We start from the raw sequence: 22,735 nt of genomic DNA on the forward strand, positions 1-22,735 counted from the left end.
TTATATATATATATATATATATCACCATTCATAGGCACCCTACCATAGCCTACTCAGATAAGCCACAAGATGGAAGAGTTCTTCATTTCCTACGCATGCCTTCTTTTCTACATTTGTTTTCATCAAATGCATAAAAATGAAAAAAAAAAAAGAAAAAGATGGGATAATGATCCTGATTTGCTAGTAAGAACCAGCAAAATCACTATGGATTAACTCTACAATATCTTATCATTCGTGTGCATTATAGAATATTTGTCTTATCCTCTCACTGGCTATTATGAACACTCAAACCAAACTCGCACATCCCTTTGATCACAGAGATGCAAGAACCAATCTGAGGTTTCAACTATTTTTTATCTTTTTTTCACAAAATTTGCCTCCAGCGTGATAGGGCGACGCCAAAAAGCCGTCAAGTGCAAGAACACTTATGTTTTTTTGGCTTCCTCTTTCACTTGAATTTCAAAATTTAGCTACGTATCCTTTGGACCCTTTGGCCACTTGAAAGTGGATTCAATCCATTGACACAAAAGATTTTGAGCCTTTGCTCTAACCAGCTGAACTACTTGAACTTTTTTATAATTTATTTATTTTTAAATAATAATTCATTTGAAATGTTTACTTCATATTGTGCTTTAGATAATAGCCAAATTACTAAGGAAGGTGTATATAAAGGCCACATGAAACAATTATTCTTAACAATCCTCTTTATCTTCAGTCACAATTTATTTAAACTCAAATTCATTGCCAATTTTTTCACAATAAAATGATAACTAAAAATGATTTCACATTTTGATTAAAAATTAATTCGTTGGTTGTATTATTTTTCGAATTCTTCCGTCTCATATACATGTACATGCACATATTATTCACTAAACAAATTTTAACAGTTTGCGCTCGTTTTTTTTTTTTTTTTTTCACTCATCATAATTTAAAAGCTCATAAAATTATTTACATAGTCCACACCTGACAAACTATCTTTTTTTTATTGAAATCAGACATTAATTTCATAGGTTTTACATCACCAAATATGACATTATTTTTCGCTTACAAAATTTATTTTACATTTAGTACTAATAAGAAAGGGGATTTTTGAAATCCTACAATTTATTTATAATTGATCGTTAATTCATTATATGATTTATGTAAAAGGATATAACAGTAAAAGATTTCAAAGCAAAAGATAGAAAAGATTTCAAATTCAGTTAATACTTGCGTAGCGTTTGCCATGATTATTATTATTATTATTAATTGAAAAAAATGGCATTATTTTTTAGTATATAATTGTAACATTGAAAAATAAAAACTACATTAATACACAATTAATTCCAAAAAATAATTTTAATTTTAAATTCTTCAAATATAAAATTTATAATTTTTCATAATTTCATAATTTTTAATTTTTAATTTTTAAATATTATGTTTGGAATGATTTGGGTATAGTGTAGGAATAAAATCAAATTGAATTTATCAATTTATTTATATATATATATATTCTTTATTAATCATTTTATTTTGTTTCGTTTTGCCCCATCGCGTTCCATCATTCAACCCGATTCGAGTAACCGACCCGGAGACCCGATAGCCGCATACCATACCGGATCAGTCTCCTACGTGTCAAATTCGAAGTCTCCGACTCTCCTGCCCTAAACCTCCCCCTTCCTTCGTAAGCTGGGCCATTTCTGCTCCGAGCAGGCAAACCTTGCAGCAACCTGCAACTTCGAATCCGCTCTACTAACTCTTCCAATTCCGTCTTCGTTCGAAGCCTTCTCCATTCCTCGAGGTAATCTCTCGCATTTGCGTTAAAACTTCCTTTAATTAAATTTAAGTGAGTTTGTTTCTGTGTTGTTTTTTGTCTTCGTTTTGTTTTTCTCATACAAAGGTTTGCGGATTTCGATCGCGTAGTTGATTCTTTCTCTGTTTGTTTTGGCGGAAAATATCCCTGGGGGTATTTTCGAGAATAGAACATCAAACTTTGATTGTTAAATAGGTTTGCTATCCCGAAGGAGAAGTAATGTTAATTGGTGCGTTTTTTAGTTTTTCCATGGGGAAAGTGTTCAGTAAACTATTCTTTATCGAAACAAAAAGAGATATAGGGTTTTGAAATTTAATATAGTATTTATTTGAATAAGTAAGATTCTGAATTTGAGTTTTTTCCCCCCTTCTTTTTGGTGGTCTTGTTCATTCTTCAGAAGTAGGTAGGTTTGGCTATTTGGTTTGAAGAAGTGCTCGATGGATTTTGACGAGTATGACTATTTGGAGAAGACGGTGGAAAATCCAGAGTTGCAAAAGGTGAAGGAAACTGCAAATGGTGTTGATGATGCTGTGAAATCTGGCAATAAGGAGCGCACAAGGAGCTCAAGGCATCGGAGTGATGAGAATGACAGTGATTTGGATCATCGATCCAAGCGGGTGAAGTCTGGGGATGAGCCACGTGATCTTGAAAGGCATAGAGAGAGGGGTTCATCACACCACCGCTCGTCGCCAAGAGAAGGAGAGAGGAATGAGAAGGATAGGCGCAGGAGTAGCCGTGAACACAGGGAAAGGGATAGGGATAAGGATAGAGAGGAGAGGAATGGGAGGGGCAGAGACAGAGACAGAGACAGAGAGAGGGAACGGGATCGGGATCGTGATCGTGATCGGGACAGACGAGAGCGGAACCGTGAAAGTGAGAGAGAAAAAGACCATGAGAGGGACAGGGACAAGGAAAGAGAGCCTGAACAATCACGCCGAAGCAGAAGCCGTTCACAAAGACATCACAGTCATGATGATAGAGAAAGGGAAGGGAGTCGAGACAGGGTGTCTAAAGAAACAGAGAGGGAGAGAGTGTTGAGGGAACCAGAAAGAGAAACCAGGTATTATATGTTTCTTTGTACACTCATTTTGAATTTGAAGCTAATACATAAAAGTATGAAATTAATCTTGAATGGTTTGCATATGTCAATTGTATAGTCATATTCTTCTTTGTCTCATCATCATCCTTAGTTTACTTCAACTCAGTTTTGCCCTGAAATTTTCATGTGATTACTGATTAATTGGTTGATTAAAAAATGAGTTTGCTACTTGCTATTTATTGTTTTATATGGAGTTAAATGAAATGAATCAGTTGTTGGTTGCATTGGCTTTCATGGGTCCATATTGGTTTTGTATGAAGCTGCAATGTATTTCAACAAAGCTTGAATGGTTGATGACTTGTGAAACACAGTTCTCATCAAATTTAACATTTCCAGCAAACTACTCTTGGAAAAAAGCATTATGATAATTACACAAAAAGGAGATGTTCTCTGGTCTTAGGCATATCATATCTTGTCCCAGTGCATTTTGCATAATGTTTGGTTTGTATAACTTGAGTCCTGAAGTAAATAATTTAATTGTGTAATTTTATTTATTACAATTTTTGAAAATTTAAACATTTGTTTGAATCCATGGATTTCTCTTTGAATTGCTTTTCTTCTGAAAAATGGGTAGGCTGCTGATGGAATTCTGATGTGCTCAAATAGGTATCCTTTTACTTGGTGATTTTGCTGTGAACCATTGGGTTGGAGGGTTTAAAGCAAGTCTGCTCTTAATTTGTAGGCTCAAATTTGTATCAATGAATCAAGTGCACTCCTAAAATGATGTTGAAAAGATAATGCAGAAATTGTTGTGGAAAGTTGACAAGGTTTAAATGGCCTTCTTTGTGTGAAAGCCTTTCATTGGAAACTGTCTTGATTACATGCACACACACATGCATGTTGTTGGATTCCTGGTTGTGTAGATTGTGTTGGAGATTCAATTTTGAGGTGAAGAATTTATGGGAAACTTTTCTGGTAAATTATGGTATATAAGATGTTGGGTACCATGATGCATTGGCGATTTATCCATGGAGCCTTGATTAAATTATTGGCTTCTTGGAAGTAGTGTATAATCATAGTTGTATGTTTGGTCTTCCACTACTTGTTTGTGTAATTGGAAGTTAACATTGGCCCCTTTAAGATGTCAAGTCTGATGACTGTTCTAGCTGGTTGGGACCAATAATAACCAGAACCATTGGAACTTGTGGAATTATCTATGCATAGATATGGGTGTATGGCCTCCTAGGAGACACCCTAGTGATTAAGCCTTGGGACTTCCTTGGAGGTCTTGGGTTTGAATCCTAGGAGTGGCGAGGGATGGGAGATGTGCTACCTCCAATTGTGTAGCCTAGGCCTAGTGTGGGTCTCAATTGACCAGAAAAAAAAAGATGTGGGTGCATGGTTTCTGGTTGTTGATGTGATTTACATTTAGTTTGGACTTTGGAAGGACTCTGGGGCAATTGATAATTTGATACAGATAAAAATATGCCAATGAAAACCAAAAACGAATGCGAAAAATTACAAACTGTTACTAAATGAAATTATGCACTTAATTGAATGCATGTTCATTTTCGTTGTTGGATAAAAATAAATAAAAAATTTATTCAATCACCATTTAGTTTTCCTCTATCTAGCACTAAGCAATTTAACTATACCACTATTAAACCTTGATAATTAAATATTAGAAATAAATTTAAAATTTTAATCAATTAAAATATAATAAGGATAATGAAAAATGTAAAAGAGTACAAATTTAAAGATAATTGTAATAAAAAATAGGAATTAATTGCTCGATGAATATATTTCTAAACTCAATCATTAGCATTCCTGGAGCAACCCTATTGTATATGAAGGTTGAAAAATTGTGAAATATTTTTGGGACGATTTTCTTATATTTTCTAATATTTGGAAATTTTAGAAATATTGTTATTTATTAATTATTATTCTAAATTCATGTGGTAAATTTATTTTAATTTGTATCCATTAAAAACATTGTCTACACAGTGATTTATGAGTTGCCCCAACAAATAAAAGCCAGAAATTTGGCTTTTAGTTGTTGCCACAGCAGTTGAAAGCCTGAAACCAACAGCAGAAATTGAAAACTAGTAATCCAGACAAACACGTTGCCACAAATTATTTTTGTTTTTTTGGTTTAAAATTGTAGTACAATTAGTGCAGAAACCAAAATGATACCAAACAGCCCCTTCGCTTTTCAATTGGTCAAATATGAATTCTGGTCATGCAAAGATTATGTTTCTTTGGTAACGTATGCTTTGATGGTTGGCCCTTTTGCGAAGCCCTGTCACCCTCCAACAATTTTTTTTGGCCTTGATCCTCTAATCAATCCAAATTGATGAAGGTCGTCTTTTTGACGTGGAATACATCTGATTGAAAGATAAGTTGCCTACTCTACACCATAGATATCGTTTATCCACTTCTATTTTAACAGTATAATTCTCTGTTGCATAACGGGTTTTATACTATATTCTAAATGAATTCTTTCAGTAGTGGTTCTTAAGTTACATATAGTTGTTTGTGCTGTTTAACAGTTAAAATTCTGAATATTGAACATTAGATTCTGGGAACTCGCAGATGTGCTAGAGCAATCTTCAGGTGGTCATTCTGGCAACTGAGCCAGGCTCAGGAACTCAGGTCATGGGTTTAAATGTTCCTTCCTAGCCTCTCTGGAATCTATATTAATGCTTGCATTGCAAGATTGGGGGGTTTCAGTAGTTGGAGGTTTTGACCGGGGTTTGGATACCATGTTATGATTTCGTTATCCTCCGTCTTTGGACTTAGTTGCTTAATTTTATTTATTCTGTTGCAGAAATGCTGATGAGGGAGTGATGGGCTTTGCTTAACGGAAGCACTTCATCTTCTTATGGTTGTGGAAAATTCATTGTTCAGTTGGCTACGAGATTGGCCATTATACTTTTGCAGGACATATTATTATTTTTATTAATTTTATTATTATTATTATGTGCCATTAGGATGTAGGTTTCTAAATGCCCATAGTGCCTCCAACGAAGATCTAGCTGGAAAGTTTTTGTTTTCTGTTTGTTGGTTTTCATTATAGTGGAGTTGAACCATGCAATTGAGGTATTGAACAGAAGTTTTCTTTACGTCATTTGTCAAACGAGTCTCCAGAATACTCTTGCCCTATCAGTAGTTGGTTTGCATTCATTCTTCATTTATTTTCTTGTTTTGTTTTCCCTACATAACCTTCTTTTTATTCCTAAACTACTTTTTTTTTTTTCCTAACATGAAATTCAACTGTTTTACTGCTTGGATATCCATTTAAAAATTGTATCCTATTTGCTGCATTTTTTTTCATTGCAAAATTTGTAAGTTACAAAGTGGTTTTTATAAGTTTTAATTGCGTTAATTTGGTTCCAGGTTTTATTAATCTTGCATTCCTATGTTATATTATTGTTATGCTGTTATAAACTTGAGTGTACATGTAGGAATATGGTCAGAACATTTCAAAGCTTATGTTTTTCAGAATTTGTTTATAAATGTGAAACTTTATCCAGTAATTAGCATTTGTCCATTGTGTAGTTCATGTTTTTGTTTTGTTGCCACCTGGCCCCCTAATTTTATTTTGGGTACTGGATGCCTTTTCGGGTTATGCCTATATGATATTTGTGGTTTCTTTTCTTTATCATGGGTGGTATATATGAGAAATGTTTTGATGGTTTTTTTAGCACTAAAATTGGAACAAAATGTCATTTTTGACTGGAATATAAGCTTTTAACAGGTTCCAAATGATGCTCTAGCAATCAGGTCCTCCTTTGATCATTTGTACCACTTGATGTGGTGTCATTTAAGATTAGGCCTTTTTATAGTAAGGAACAAAACCTCTTGTTAATCCACTGCCTGGAGTTGGATTATATCACTTCTTGGTCTCATTGTTCCCATTTTATTCCCAAGGTTGGTTCTTTAAATTTTAAAATGGAAGTTTCTTAATTTCACCAGCTCCATTTGTTGGTCCTGTCATGTTAACTTTGTGTAGTGCCCTGCAGGACTATGTTTCATGGGGTTCGGCCTTTAAACACATACCAGAGAAAACTTGGCTGGCATTTGGGATTGTTCTTTTCTTCCTTTTTATCTAATAGTTCAAAGCATTTTTTGCCGAATTATATATGTTCCTTTTGTTTCGGTAGCCAATAAAGGTTGTGTATATTCAAAGGAGCAAACATATTTTCTAAATGGTCCTCCCTTTTTAATGGTGGCAAAATTGTTTATTTATTATTTATATATATTTTTTGTTTTAACTTTATAAAAATGTTCCTAGTGGTTCATCAAGTTGTTTGTTATTGTCTTGCAGACGATACAAAGAGAAAAAAGAAGATGGAGCAGAGCCAGAGGCTGATCCTGAGCGGGATCAGAGGACGGTATTTGCTTATCAGGTAGTTGAAATTCATATGGCATTTCATACGCTTTTGTATTTGATTGTGATTTGTTGTGCCTTGAGTATTTTTTACATTTAATTTTTATGGCTGCTAACTTGGGTTCTATTAACAGATTTGTCTGAAAGCTGATGAAAGAGATGTCTACGAATTCTTCTCAAGAGCTGGCAAGGTAAACCGTTGTTTTTAAGAAACGGATGTTGTTTCAGTTTAATATTACTTAACTCACTTTATGCAATCCAGAGTATGATGGATATGGATAGTAGGTGACTTGGTGCCCCCCCACCCCCTCCCAGCACACGCACCAAAAAAAAAAAAAAACCTGAAGGGTTACTATGGGGGAAAAGTTAATTTTTTTTAAAAAGCTCAGTTGAGCAGATGAAAATTCAAAATTTTCGGCTAGATTTGAAGTTCGAACAATTGCAATAAGAAAGTAACAAAAGTTAAATTTCTTTTGATGAACAAAGAAATTTACTAGATAGACAGAAAAAGAGTACAACGGGATGAAAGAAAAGAAAACAGGAGGATAAGATATCCTCAAAAAGAAGAGGAAAAGACAAAACTAAAACCTCAAAACACAGGTCATTACAAAGCAGCTAATGCCGGAGCAAAGCGAAATCTGGCTGTAAATCTACCATGTGAATTTAAAATTTTTCAGTTAATGTTTTAGCATTCACACTACATTTTTTCTGGAATTATTTGTGGTACTTGGAGAGAGTTGGATTTGTCCATAGTTGGTGGAAGATTTGTTGGCTATTTCATGTACAGGTTTTGGGAAGAGTAGAAGAGTAAAGATAGTTTGGCTTTGTCGTGATCTTTTGCCCCCTGTTTTGTGGGGTATTTCGTTGGAGAGGAATGATCGTATATTTATGGGGAAGAAGATGTTTTCATTCTATGCTCTGTGGGATAGGATTCAATATAGGGCTTCGTTGTGAGCTTTTGCAGCTGGTTGTATCAGAGGGCCGTCTTCCCAGATTTACAACGTGATTGACTGGCAGAATTGTTTTCATTTTTTTTTTCCTTTTTTGATCTTTTCTCTTCTAAGGAGGGTTTTTAGCTTCTTTTTGCACATTCTTTCCTTTTTTTTTCCTATAAAAAAACATATTTTCGAATAAACTAGAGTAACTTGTTTTTTGTTAATATTATAATAAACATGTTTTTTTGTAAAAGCATGCATGCATGCATCTATGAGCTTCCTCGTGTATTGAAATGACTTTGAGAAGAAAAAAGGGATATATGCTCTTGATGCTGAATTGTTGTTTGTTGAGTTGAATGATTTTCTCATCATGCCTATAAATTTTTCAATTTTGACTTTCTAATGCCCATGATCACAATTTTTCAGGTAAGAGATGTGCGTCTTATAATGGACCGCAATTCAAGACGTTCCAAGGGAGTTGGGTAGGTTTTATTTGTACTTCCTTGTATGAACTTATGCGTTTTTGTGCATGCGCACTCATGTCCCAAATCATCAAGTTTTTGGAATATATCACTATTTCTAGAATAATCTTGGGATGTGGTTTCTGCATCTTTATTCCAGTAAATAAAGCAGCTAATATTAATTAAGAAAGATTCTGTGCACACAGTAAGCACAGCAAAGGAAATATTACCCACTCCTGACATGGGACAAGCCAGGAGCCCTATGCTTACATTGGCTGTCCTTGGAGCTTTGTAGTAGGTGTTCAATCATGTTATATTCTGATAAGACAAATTGAAAGTAAAAAAGTAGCTTAGCCTCTGTTTGAGAGCAATAAATAAAAGTGCTTATAGCATTTGTAACAAGTACTTATTGCTAAAAGTGCACTTTTTTAGAGCCACTTTTTTGATTACTTTTAAGTGAATTTTGAGAAGGAATTTTTGGTCATTAATAAGTGGCATTGTTCATAGGCAGGGTCAGTTTTGTGAATATAAGAAATTTTAGTGGTTATTTTTGTAATTTTAAAAAATATATTAAAATATAATCATATAATAATGTATTAATTGTCAATGAAGCATCGATTCTGGAATGAAGAAGAAGTACCATCTATTTATTTAAATTAATACTAAATTTTAAAAAATACTAATTACATTAATAATATTATTTTAACATACATTAATGTAATAATCATATGTTATAGATATACATTATGAACAAGATTGTTGATATTTTAAAAAAACATTATGTTATTCGTACGTAATAAAAAAATTATTAATTAAATTTTTATTTAAAAATTATATTTTAAATTTAAATTATATTAGAAATAATCGTATATTATTTTATTATGTATTATAACATATTAATTGTTAATAAAATATAATTTAATTTTGGGATGAATAAAAAGAACCATTTATAAATTTAAATTAAAAAATTTAGTTTAATTATTAATATTTTTTAACATAAATATGAATTATTGTGATAATCATATGTTAAAAATATACATTAATAAATAGATTATTGTTAATTAAAAATAATATTATATTATTTTAACTAATTGGAAATATTTAAATTTTAATTTGAAAAATTAATATAATTATCAATAAAATTTTTAATTATAAAATATTAATTTTTATTTAAAATATATTAAAAATAATCGTATATTATTTTACTTTGTATTATGACATATTAGTTATTAGTGAAATATAATTTAATTCTGGAACAAAGAACAACCATCTATTAATTAAATTAAAAATTTTAATTTAATTGATAATATTTTTTTATCATAAATTAATGTGAGTCATATGTTATAAATATACATTAATAACAAGAATATTGTTCATTTGAAATAATATTCTTATGTTTTTAAATATTAATTAGATATATTTAAAATATTATTAATGAATTTGTTAATTAAAAAATATTTAAAATTAATCATGTTGCTCCCTATAATAGCAGTAAGTATCCAAATACTACTTATTTGAAACACAATCAAACGCCACTTATAACTTTCAGCATTTTTACAGTTGAACACTTACTAAATTGAGCACTTTTTCTGAAAAACAATTCCTCTCCTTCTTCTAGACCTTATGGTGTTAGTTGAAGGGGGGCTGGGGAGAGACATCTTGTAACGACCCTACCCTTTACACGGACTCAGGTGTCACTCACATACATCAAATACCTATACCTGTTCAAGATATGGAAAGAACCCGCCCTAAACAGGGACATACAGGTGTAAATCATACATAATCATGATGTATATGTCGCGGAAAAACATAAACATCAATTGGGATTACTACTAGCCTTATACCAGAGTTCACTAATACATCCATAATTTACATACATTCGGACTTAGAGTAATCGTCATATTACAACCCTTCAAAAGGACTTTTATCAAGTTTAGTACAAAATTTAGATGCTTACGTAAGCTAACCAAAATAACCACCCCAGTCCCTTTATCTACTACGACCAACGCACGGACGGACCTGAAAACAAAGGTTGTAAGATAGGGTGAGACACCTCTTAGTAAGGAAGAAGGAGTTACAACAGTGTGTGACTGCATACATGTATATTTTCATTTAACATCTTGAATATAAATCAAATATTTTCAATATAGTAATGCATCAGGTATATCATCATTCATATTACAAAATTCTCACATCTGTCTTTCGACCATTTAAAGATTTATCAGATGACCAACAGCAAAATATCCCTATAACCAGTTTTACCCCGTGGCTCGGGTTGTGCACTGGTACTCGTCCAATGCCCTGTTCGTGCAGACACTGCCGAGTACCTACATACGATCCGACTGCCCTCGTTGGCCCAATATCAGACAATGGTTTCACCCTGTTAGCCAACCATCTTGGTACCCACATCGTTTAGTACGTGTGATTGCACGTGTACATCTAGCTACGATATCATGCCGTATCATATAACAGTGGTTTCATTTCACCTTGCAAAGAAAGTATTTTTCAACCCTCCGGGGACTCTCAAGCTGTAGTTCCGTGTATCATAAATTCAATTTATACAAATATGATAAGATTTTATATCCCATAATTTATATCAATAGTATAGAAATAATTCCAGCGGGTTCAAATTGGCGTCTTTCCACTTAGTTTACCCCTCTTTGTTTACTGATGCAGCTCGGTGTATCACCAGCCTCTGTTTATCACATTGTCAGTATAACAAATTGGAATTTCATTCCCATATTCTATATCAGTAGTATAGAAAATACATTCATTTCCATTTCAACATATATCACACAAGTTTAATACAAAAACCCGCTAAATGATAGAAATTTAATATACATAGTTTAACTAAATAAATAAAGGATTCGAGCCTCTCCTACTATAGTATAAATACAAATAAACAATATTTGTAAAATTTGGAGATCACACATCGAAATCCTTGTTTTGACCAAAAACCGTAAAATCGTCAAACCGGCATCTCTGCTCAGTAGAATTTCACAAATAAGCAGTTAAATCATACATAATAACGTAAACTAACTTTTTAGCGGTGTAGTTTTCCAAAATAACTGTTGTAATCAAGTTCCCCTTACCTTATATTCGAAATGAAATTTCGTATGAAAACGGTCCAAAACGACAACCCGAGATCCCGAAAACCTAAAACCACAGAACATAACCTTACTATGTTTTCTATTGCTATCCAAATATCCAATCAAAATTAGGATCAGATTCCTACCTCGATTCTTGGGAAAATCCAAAACTCTTCGAAACGACGATCCGATCCACTAAAAGTGTAGAGTTTCCTCTTCTGATCCACGCAATACCCTCCGTTTTTGGAAACGGACAACGAATGATGAAGAATCTTAGAGAGAGAGAGAGAGAAAATGAGGGAGAGAGAGAGAATAAGAGAATTTATAGAATAAATCCTTACTTAGCCCTTAAGTAATCTAAATAAATATCTCCTCCAAGATATTTATATATAAATATCTCAAAATATCTCTTTTCAAAATATCTTCTCCAAAATATCCTTTTGTTTTCAAGGTCGGGTTACTACACATCTAATCTGAGTTTGAGGGTATATACAATTGTGGAAGTTGATGAGTTTGTCAAAATGGTGGTAGAAGTTCTAATTAAGGGATCTTCACTCAATCTTCTATGGAGCACTTTAACAACTGGATTGGATTGGACAATGGCCTACATTTTGTGGCAAGCATAGTCAAAATGGTGGTAGAAATTCTAATTAAAGGGATCTTCACTCTATCTTCAATAGAGCACTCCTCCTATGGAACACTTCGATAACTGGATTGGATTGGATTCATTGGACAATGGCATATATTTTGTGGCGAGCATAGTAAAAAATATGTAGAATGGCGGAAGTTGAAAACTGGATTGAACTCCATCATTGGCTTCTCCTATGGAGCACTTTTTGGAAGTTTTGCATCTGGACCTCTCATTGGCCTATTTTTTGTACCAAATCTAATTTATAATGATCATTGATGTCATGGACCTCATGGTGTTAGTTGAAGGGGGACGGGGGGAGAGACATCTGAGTTTGAGGGTATGTACAATGATGAAAATTGAAAAGTTTGCCAAAATGGTGGTAGGATTCTAATTAAGCGATCTTCACTCAAGTTCTATATTAAGTTTAAACTACCCCAAGATGTTCTGGTAGAAAGGTTGCTGGTTGTTCAGATTCGAAATTTCGAGAGGTCCAATAGAAAGGAGTAGTTGGGTGTCTCTAACAAAGAATAATAGGCTTTAAGAAGTGATTTGAAGGTGAAGTTTTAGAAATGGATGGGTCGAGGCAGTTAATTATTGAAAAATTGAAGTAATTTGGTATATGGTGACAGGAAGTTGATGAGGTTCTTGGTTTTTATGTTGCTGTTAGTTTTACCTTATGTAGGGATAATAGTCCACCTCCCTTAGTACCATATTTTAATAATAATTTTTCTGGAAAGAAGAAGAAATTTACTTGTACCTTTAGTTCGCACAAAATTATATCAACATGATCTTAGAATTTCAATCACGAGTTTATCAGCATTCATTTTTGTATGCAGGAGAGTTGATTCAATTTGATGAATGAACTTCAGTCTGTTTTAATGATTTCTTTTATTGGTAGCATTTTGATATTGGTAAAATTCTTTTTGCAGGTATATTGAATTTTATGATGCTATGTCTGTCCCTATGGCAATAGCACTCTCAGGACAGCCACTCCTTGGTCAACCAGTGATGGTTAAACCTTCAGAAGCTGAGAAGAATCTGGTCCAGTCAACTACAACTGCAACTGGAGTGGCAACTGGGCTTATTGGCCCCTATTCAGGGGGAGCGAGAAGGCTTTATGTTGGTAATCTGCACTTAAATATTACTGAAGATCAACTTCGTCAGGTAGGGATATATTTGTTCTGGAATTCTATAGAATTTTAAATTATGTGGTGTCATCAGTCTCTGTCTGCTGGAACTGTAAGAATGCACTTAATATCGAATTGGATTGACCCAAAATTTCCATCAAGTGCATTGACTATGACTGGTATGACTGGAATGTTTTGGATGGGGCGGCAATGATAGTTTGGGATTGCTGTCTGCCGGTCTCAACCCAAAGTCTGCACTTGGATCAACATCTGTTTCTTGAATTATGTCATTATATATTACTTAATGATCATAAGTTCACACAGATGATACTTATTTGTTTGACAGATTTGCATGAAATTTTTTATTGCAATTATTGTGCATGATTGATTGATTATTGTCATTAGGCTGTTTCTCCATTATTAAATTTTTTGGGACTTCTGGACAAGTTGGCTTTTATTCATTGTGCCATATGGACTGTTTACTTGTATGCTTAATGTTCAGGTTTTTGAACCATTTGGTACCGTGGAGCTGGTGCAGTTGCCTGTTGACTTGGAGACTGGTCATTGCAAAGGTTTTGGTTTTGTTCAGGTGAGTTGATTTTAGAACCTGTAAACTTGAGCAGCAGCCTCAGAAGGCCTTTTCTTTGTGAAAATTTACTGGTACTACACATTAAATATCAAAGAAAAATGGCATATGGATGGCCTATTTTAAAATCTGGAAAGAAGTTGGTGCAAAAATGCAACTTCCAGTAACACAATGCCCACTTGCCATATCGGGATTCTGGGGAAATCTGGTGTAAAAAAGGTTGAAAGATTAAAATATGCTTACTGCTGGCAAAAGAGAGCTCGCTGTTCCTGCATCCTGCAAAACTTTATATATATAATTACATATATTATATATATATATATATATAAAATAAAGAAGATGATTTTTTCTTTAAAAAAGAAAGAATATATGATAAGAAAAATTAGATGTCCTCCTATTCAAAAAAAGAAGCAAAACTTGTATATTAAAATATGCAAAAATGTAAATACTCAGCCATAAACCTTTATTGAGTACACTTGCCCAAAGAAACTACCCCTAAATCTAATCCAAGTAGCCTTATTAAATGGTCTTTGATATTTCTATTGGAAATATAAGCTCTTATACAGTTAATTGTTTTGTTGCAGTTTGCTCGTCTTGAGGATGCTAGAGCTGCCCAGACTATAAATGGACAATTGGAGATTGCAGGTCGAAAAATTAAGGTAATTCTACTGTTATGCTTTGCGGTTTGTGTTAGTTTTGATGCCTTGTTAGGTCAGGCCACGTGGATAATCTTGATAAAATGATAAAATTCTCCAATGTGAGAATAAGATTGTTATCAAAATTAAGTTTTTTGTTATCTAGTACTGTACTGAATAAGATGTATTGAGGGAGGGAGGGAAGGGTATGATTCTCATAATTTGTTATTTGACTGGTTATAATGTCACAAGATATTTAGATGTGTCTGACAGGCATTGTGGGGAAAGTAGTCATAGCATGATAATTGGACAAGGGAAAATGGTTGTTAAAGGTGGTTTGGACATTGGCAATGGCGATGTAACTGAATGACAATCTGGTGGAAAAGTGAATCAGTTGATGTTTAGGGGCTGTAGGAGGCAGAGGGTAGACCTGGTTGTGGTAAATAAGGTTTTGGCACCTCCAACTCTTTCTGAGCATATGGTCTTAGATTGTGCAGAATGGCAGGAAAAGAACATTACAGCCAAGCTTGCGTAGTGGGACCTAAGGCTTGATGGTGATTGTTTGTGTCTGACTGGCGCCATTGATATATGGGGCTGTAAATAAACAGTATTTGGTGCAACATAAGCATTAAGGAACAGGGTGCGGGGGTGCCCGTTGTACAGGACGGCTAAAAGATTACATGTCAAAAGAATCTAATCAGGAGCACAGGTCTGGCTTGAAATTTCCACAAATCAACAGAAAAGTGTGCAAAAGTATGTCCTTAAACCCCTATAGAGAATTCATTCCCTTCAAAGGTTGTCCTACTCCTATTCCTCTCCTTAGCACCAACATGCAATGGGGTGCTAATTCCCACACCCTGTTATCTTGCTGTAGCCTCTAAATTTGCAAGAGAGAAGGAAGAAATGCGAAAGGGAATAACCTGCATTACCTTAAATCAAGACCAGACAAACTCCAAATGTAAGGCCTTAGGTCAGTTGAGGAAAAGATGGTTGATACTTTCTCATTCCTTGCAAATGTGGCATCTATCCACCATGTTCATCCCTCTTCTTGAATTCTCTCCAGCGAAGAGGGCCTCTCTGGTGGCTTCCCAAGCAAAGAGTGCAACTCTCTTAGGGCTTCAATCCTTCACTCACACAATCTTGCAGGAGAAAAGCTCAAGTCTACTGCACATCTGATTATAATGTTGCGAGTTGTGACCATATGTTAATTTGTACAATGCATAAGACAGTCAAATTGGAGCATTAAATTTAGCTGACTGATCTTTTAGGTTCTCCACTTCATGATCCATGATCATGCGTCTTGAATGTAATTTATGATGGAATAAGGGTTTATGGTACTTGATGTGACAATGAAAGGATCCATCAACTGGTTTGTTTACTTTTTTAGGCCCCTTTTGAAACTTGGAAAGCATTAGGGAAACGAAATAAAATATGAGGGAATCCACTTTTTCATCTTTGGTTATTGTGGAAATTGAGAAGAGAAATTAAATATATTAAATGAACAAAAAAGTTGATTTTACACATAGACATTTTGTTTTTTCTTAATTTTTATCATATTCTAGGAAACATCGACCTTGAAGCTTGAATGTTAATGCCCAACATGTATTGGACACTGACACCTGCCCAACACTCCCCGTTGCATATCTGATATGTGTTGGAAAGTAATTAATTAATTTATTTTTGGACACTGCTGAGACTTCCCAATACTTTCCCACGCAGCAAGGACATCTCTGGGATGCTTCTTGTGCCGAAGCACTGGGTTTTGTCGCTCCTTTTAATTTTGTTAACAACTCCCCCTCCCCCAAGAAAAAAAAGTACATAAATAAAGAATTCGAGGAGAAGTTGAGTGACTAAGAATTAAGAGATCTTGACATTGGAGTGGTTGGACTTTGAAGCCCTAGTGCTTCTGTACCATATAGAGCACCGCTGGACTTTCCAGCCCCCAGAATTCCCTCTCTTTAAAGCCACAGCCAGTTTACCACTCTCTGATAGTGCTATGTATATTCTAATTTCTTGATTAGCCATGCCCATAGCCCACCATCAGCCATGCCTTTGAGTTGTTTTTTCGTCGTTGGACCAATATCTGCAATAAGTGTAATTTGTAAAATGCGTAATTGATAATTTCGCATGAATGGTGCCTCTATTGAAATCACCATAATATTTGTCTTCTGTAAGGAAAAACATGTCTAAATATATATGTTTTTTAATTATTTAATTAACTTGTCCCTGACATATCGTCGTCCTATCCTCGTTTTTTCGGAAACTCTCCGCTAGTTGATTAGCCAACCCCATACCCACCATCAGCCATGCCCTTGGGTTGTTTTTTTGTTGTCAGACCAATATTCTGTAATATGAATGTAGTTTGATGATTGTATTAGTGTAGTTTGTAAAATGTGTGATTGATAATTTTTCATGAATGGTACTTATATTAAAATTATCACAATATTTGTCATCTAAAAGGAAAACATGCCTAAATATATATGTTTTTATCCCTGACGTGTCATCCTATCCTCATTTTTTTTTTTTGGAATTGTTGTATTGCTGTGTCAGTATCATGCCATATCAGCGTCTTATGTTGGTATCAGTACTTCCCAGATCATATTAGAACAAATTTTCTCTTTTCTTTTCCTTTTCTCAAACAAAGTCCTTGACCAAATGGAGCCTTAATGTTGGCACACACCATTATTTGATTGGAAATTTCAATTTTCTGAACTGGGAAGTTAGAAAATCATTATTTATTTTTAATTAGGCTTCTTGGGGTGCTGAAATTGAGTCTATATATGAGAATAGGCTGAATAGCTAAACCTATATGCATTCAGTTAACAGATTTTTTTTATATATTGGTTAATTGTAGGGGTTTTTTTCCCAGTGCCTCTGTAGCATGTTTAATATGGCTTAAGATATTTTAATAGTCTGTGGCTTTTTTATTTGTTGATGTAGTGTTTGGACTATATATGATTTGACTTGAAAAACTCTAATTTTAGTGTGTTTTTGCAGTGCTAACATGTGGTTATTTTTTAACTAACAGGCTATATAGGAATAGCCAAATAGGATAATAATGTAGAAATGTAGAAGGGCCAAATATACTAGGCAGTTGGTAATGTTCCTTGGGAGTGAGTGAGATTAACATGTAGGAATTGTAGCTTGTGCATTTTACACATTTCATCTTTCTAATATACACTTCCATTTATTTATGTTTTTCATGGCTTTGTTTTTATTTCCTGATACTTTTTGTCTCCACATATATTGATCAATACTCCCAAACTTATATTGGGTCTTATGAATGCATAAATGTGTTTATTCGTACCAGAGTCCCTCTATCTCTCTCATGAGATATTCAGATCATTGTGCGACTCCATCAAAGCTGGAATTGCTTCAGCAACTGTTCTTCCCACACATCTATCTCTCTTTTCCTTTTTCCTTTTTCTTTTTTTCTCAGATTGTGTGGCTTCGTGGTGTTGAGATACACCATAGAAAAAATGTTCATTTTACCCAAGTGGTCTTGTACCTCACCTTGTCTTTTTCTTTTGATGTCTATGTAGGTGTCTGCTGTTACTGATCAAGTTGGAATGCAAGATGTCGGGGCAATTGCTGGTGATTTTGATGATGATGAGGGCGGTGGCTTGGTTAGTAATACCTTTGTTATGCACTTTTGTTTCTATTAAGAAGAAAATTGGTTGAAGATATATTACTGACCATGTTGTGGCAGCATTTGTTACCTTAATATCCCAGGAATGTTCTTTATTTTGTGGCTTCCATGCAGCAATTTTGGTTTTATAATTTGTGTGTGTGTGTGTTTATTAATGCATTTGTTTGTCATGAAATCATGCATTGATCTATTTTTGTTATGTGTATTTTTAATGGGGCATCCAGACCTTTTGATGCAACAAGTCTCTTGGATACCTGTGCACTGACAAGTGTTGGTGCTGGATAAATCTCAGACCTTGTATTTTAGGGGATCTGAAGGATGATATTTGTGAGTTTCTTTTGGTTTGTGTCAGTTTGCTGTTAGGTTTCGCCAACTTTACAATGCTTTTGGAATTCAGAGCAGGCAGGGTAAATCAGCACTTGCATTTTATCTTTCTAGGGCTGTTTTTGATGGTTTAGTGCATTTGCACTAAGCATGGGTGTTTTCCCTCTTTTTTTCTTTTTCTTTTTCTTTTTTTCCGAAAAGGAAAACAAAGCAAGGGTATTTTCTCATGAAACTTCTGTGTTCAAGATCTGCAGTGGTAATTTGGCAGTGAATGTTCTCAATCAAACAATTTGGCTGTGAATTTTCTGGCAGCTGCATGAATTCTGATTCTCTGTGAACAATGTTCATATTGTCTAATAGTTGTGATAATGTACACTTGAATTATTTTTATTTGTACCATCCAGTTGAGTGGATTAATTGTCATTTGTCCATGGGCCCAATAGTGACAAGGTGAAGTTGCTTCTTTTGGTCTAATTGTGCTAATTTTAAGAATGCTTTTCACAATTGATAGTAAGCCTTTACCCAATGGTATTGGTGTTATATCCAGTCCTAAAGATTAGAGATTCAAGCATGGAAACGATCTGTCCAAGTGTGGATGTAAGGTTATGGTGCATCATGCCCTCCCTACTCCCTAGACCCCTGATAGTGTGGGAGCCTCGTATGGAGGGTTTTACATTTTTATATTTATTTTGTAATTGAGATGCAAATTTTTATTGGCTCTTCTGTTATTGTTGCATAGCCCAAGTGCCGGATTATTGCTTGTCATGAACTATAATGATTTAAAATTTTTGGTATATTTATTTTCACAGTTGTAGACACAGAAGTGTTTGTTGATTTGTGTGATTATAATCTGGATCCTAATTTCTGCTTATGGTTTTTCTCCTTGATTTCCTCTATATTCTGTTTTATTATTTTTTTGTTAAGTATTATTAACTTGCAATCAGATCACATCTCTTTTCAGTTTCCAGTTTTGCTTTACTATGAAGTTCTTCTTATGTATCAGGTCGTGCTAACTTTTTTTTTTTTTTTAAATGATTTTCAGTCTCTGAATTCACGTTCTCGAGCAATTCTTATGCAGAAGTTGGATCGTACTGGCACTGCATCTAGGTTTGCCTCTGATGAGCTGATGCTTGTTCTTTAAACTTGACCCTGTCTATCTTACCTTTTTCATTTACTATCTGCAGCATTATGGGATCTTTAGGAACACCCATTGTTAGTAGCTCTGGTGTTAGTCTGCCAACAGCACCACTTCTTGGTGCTGCACCTGTGGTTTCTCCTATTGTTCCTTCTCTAGTGCAGGCTTCTGTTCCTTCGCTTGTGGGATTGCCAGGTGCAGGTCTCCCTGTTCCCAGTACTACTGTTCCATCTGTTGATATGATTGGTGTTCCTAGTGAGTGTTTATTGTTGAAGAATATGTTTGACCCAAGTTTGGAGGTTAGTGATGCAGACCTTTTTTAATGAGAGTTTATTTGTGTGTTTTATTTTCCATGCTTTTGTTGCTGGCTGCACTTTAAATTTTGCCTCTTGTTTGACCAGACTGAGCCAGATTTTGATCTGGATATTAAGGAAGATGTGGAAGATGAATGTAAAAAGTTTGGAAAACTGAATCATATCCACGTGGACAAGTAAGCATGTATACCATGTAGATTTCTATGCATTGTGTCCTATACTGTTCATTTTGATGAGTCTTATGTGTTCATCTTTTTTCTTTTTTTCCTTAAAGGTAAGTTTTTAACCCTTTGAAGTCTCCCTTAGCCACATTCCATTACCTCCTGAACCTGGCCCTTAGGCACTTTAAATTTGTTACTTTAACTGATGTTTAATTTATATGCCAGTGTAGTCGATTGTGGAGTGGAACTCTTCTGATGTTATTTGATCCATGAATTGTGCTACAAATTTTCTTAATATGCTGTGTCATATATATATATATACACATACATACATACATGCATATATTTATTTAGTGTTCAATGCCAAAAGTGTACTTGGATACTTCATTACTGGAATTGTCCTGTCCCCCTCAATTATTTTTCATGGTTATCCCTCTTATATATATATACACATATTTATTTAATGTTAATGCCAAAAGTGAACTTGGATACTTCATTACTGGAATTGTCCGGTCCCCCACAATTATTTTTCATGGTCCTCTTGATTTGCTCTGTAGAAAGATGTTCTCATTATTGATTTTTGCACGCCTTATTGGTCATTTGGTCCAGTCCTATGATTAGCAGTAAATGGTTTAAATGTATTACTCTTTCTTGATTTTTTATTTTTTTCTCTTTTTACAATTTAAAGCATGTTTAAAGAGCTACCAGACTGTAATCCTATGCAGATGAAGAAAGTGAAGCTGTGAGTATTAGAAATATTTAATAAAAGTGTAGGAGATCTTTTCTTATTGGATCAGGTTAACTGCAAAAGCAAATTGTACTCGGGGCATCAATATATGACGTTGGCCCAACCTACTCAAAGCTAGACCTAGTTGAGCCCTTGAACATCAAGCTTTAGTTTCAGCCTCAGCCTTAAATTGTCACAAATAACCTGCTGATCTAGTTATGGCCTTGTTTGGGTTTGGTGATTGATCTAGTTATGATGAAAACTATGAAGGATCTTTGTTAATGGTTTCAAAAAAAAAGAACTGGACTTTGTTTTCATTATCAGCATGTGGAAGTGCAATATCCTTAAGTCACTTTATGAGCCATTCTAACATTCAAGTTGCTTTCTCTCTTCTTCAATGAAACAGGAATAGTGCTGGTTTTGTATACTTGCGATTCGAGAATACACAATCTGCAATAGGTGCACAGCGCGCTCTCCACGGGAGATGGTTTGCTGGGAAGATGATCACTGCGACATTTATGGTAATTGCGTACCAATCTCATTTGATTTTAATTATGGCCTGGTTTTACTTCATATTTGTCATGATTAACTTAGAATATCATTCGTGTGCACTCAGCTGCCCCAGAACTACGGGGCCAAATTCCCAGATAGCTAAGGTTGTGGATTGTGGACGCAATTGCTGAGTTCAAGAGAGCAGTACCAACTGTACCATACCCAGAATCCTAGTTAAAATGGCCGTGTTGGGACGAGGTAGGGTTTTCCTGGCACAACAAGCAGGCATTGTTGTGTAACAAAGTGAATGTTCTTTAAATCCTTCAGATGGGATGCCTATTGTAACTCTTAATGATGATAGTGGAGTGAAAAAGGTAGTCGAAAGTACAGATTTCATTGAGTGATTATTGCTTTTTGCCATGAAAAATTCAATAATCCGTGACAAATTTTGGTGTTCTTACTGCTGTAAATCTCTTTTACCATTGTCATTGTTAGCTTTGTTACCCTACTTTTTGGGCATTATCAGAGGAATGTTTTGTGTGATTCATTTCCAGTTGATCTTTTTGACTGCCACAATAATCCTCCTGCAATTTCTGGACCAGTAGAAACACACAATCAAATGACCAATAGAGCACTTTATCAGAACAGCTGGTTGATTTAAAACCCATATTAAATTCTCTCCTTGTCCAAACAAGACCCAAACCCATATTCTTGGCCTAGCCCTTTGCTGAACCACCATCTCGGATTTGGATTACATTGTGTTTGGTTCATGAAATGGCATGGGATAGGATAGGAAAGGAATGAAATGAAAATTATTTTTAAATGGTGATTATGATAAATTCAAGTGATAAATTTGATTGATTTCGATTTATTTAATTTTATATACTTTTATGTACCTAATGTGTGGATAGTGCCAGGGCTTTTTCATTTAAAATTAGAAATTTCCTAAACATAGAAGGTTAATTAGGTATTTGGATTCACCCAGCTAGTTTTATTGGGGATCTCAATAATGGTGATTGTTTGTTTTACATTATTTTAATAGATTCAAATATTAGTATATCATACAATTGAAGGGTTCCAAGTTTTATATGAAGGGCTCAGAAGTAATTGTTTGCTTAAAGTGCTCAAAATCTCTTTAAAAGTTTAATGCTTACCTCAATAATTTTCAACCCAAAATTCTCTCTGAATTGGTAGATATTCCATTTTGATTTGTCATTGTAAGGGTGGATTTGGTATTCAACAAACAGA

General features: G+C 34.4%; 1 protein-coding gene and 1 long non-coding RNA gene across 3 annotated transcripts; one reads left to right on the forward strand and one right to left on the reverse strand.

Moving 5' to 3' along the window:
- The first annotated feature begins 1,591 nt into the window (after positions 1–1,591).
- Positions 1,592–22,034, forward strand: LOC131156624 (uncharacterized). Of its 2 annotated transcripts, XM_058110454.1 has the most exons (14): positions 1,592–1,780; positions 2,190–2,852; positions 7,159–7,240; positions 7,356–7,412; positions 8,583–8,638; positions 13,267–13,501; positions 13,967–14,053; positions 14,635–14,709; positions 18,228–18,311; positions 19,701–19,765; positions 19,843–20,092; positions 20,195–20,283; positions 21,402–21,516; positions 21,612–22,034. In XM_058110454.1, exons 2-14 carry the CDS (start codon positions 2,230–2,232, stop codon positions 21,648–21,650), a joined length of 1,857 nt encoding a protein of 618 aa, XP_057966437.1. In that variant the 5' UTR covers positions 1,592–1,780; positions 2,190–2,229; the 3' UTR covers positions 21,651–22,034. The 2 variants fall into 2 exon arrangements, with proteins under 2 accessions (XP_057966437.1, XP_057966436.1); XM_058110453.1 differs by having other exon boundaries at positions 21,402–22,034.
- On the reverse strand, positions 10,131–12,020 carry LOC131156625 (uncharacterized). Its single transcript, XR_009137043.1, has 3 exons — positions 11,853–12,020; positions 11,710–11,773; positions 10,131–10,636 (listed from the first exon to the last, which is right to left on the reverse strand). It is a non-coding gene; the product is annotated as an uncharacterized LOC131156625 (long non-coding RNA).
- Positions 22,035–22,735: the final 701 nt, after the last annotated feature.

Source organism: Malania oleifera, chromosome 5 (assembly GCF_029873635.1).
Source record: "Malania oleifera isolate guangnan ecotype guangnan chromosome 5, ASM2987363v1, whole genome shotgun sequence".
Lineage (NCBI taxonomy): Eukaryota > Viridiplantae > Streptophyta > Magnoliopsida > Santalales > Ximeniaceae > Malania > Malania oleifera.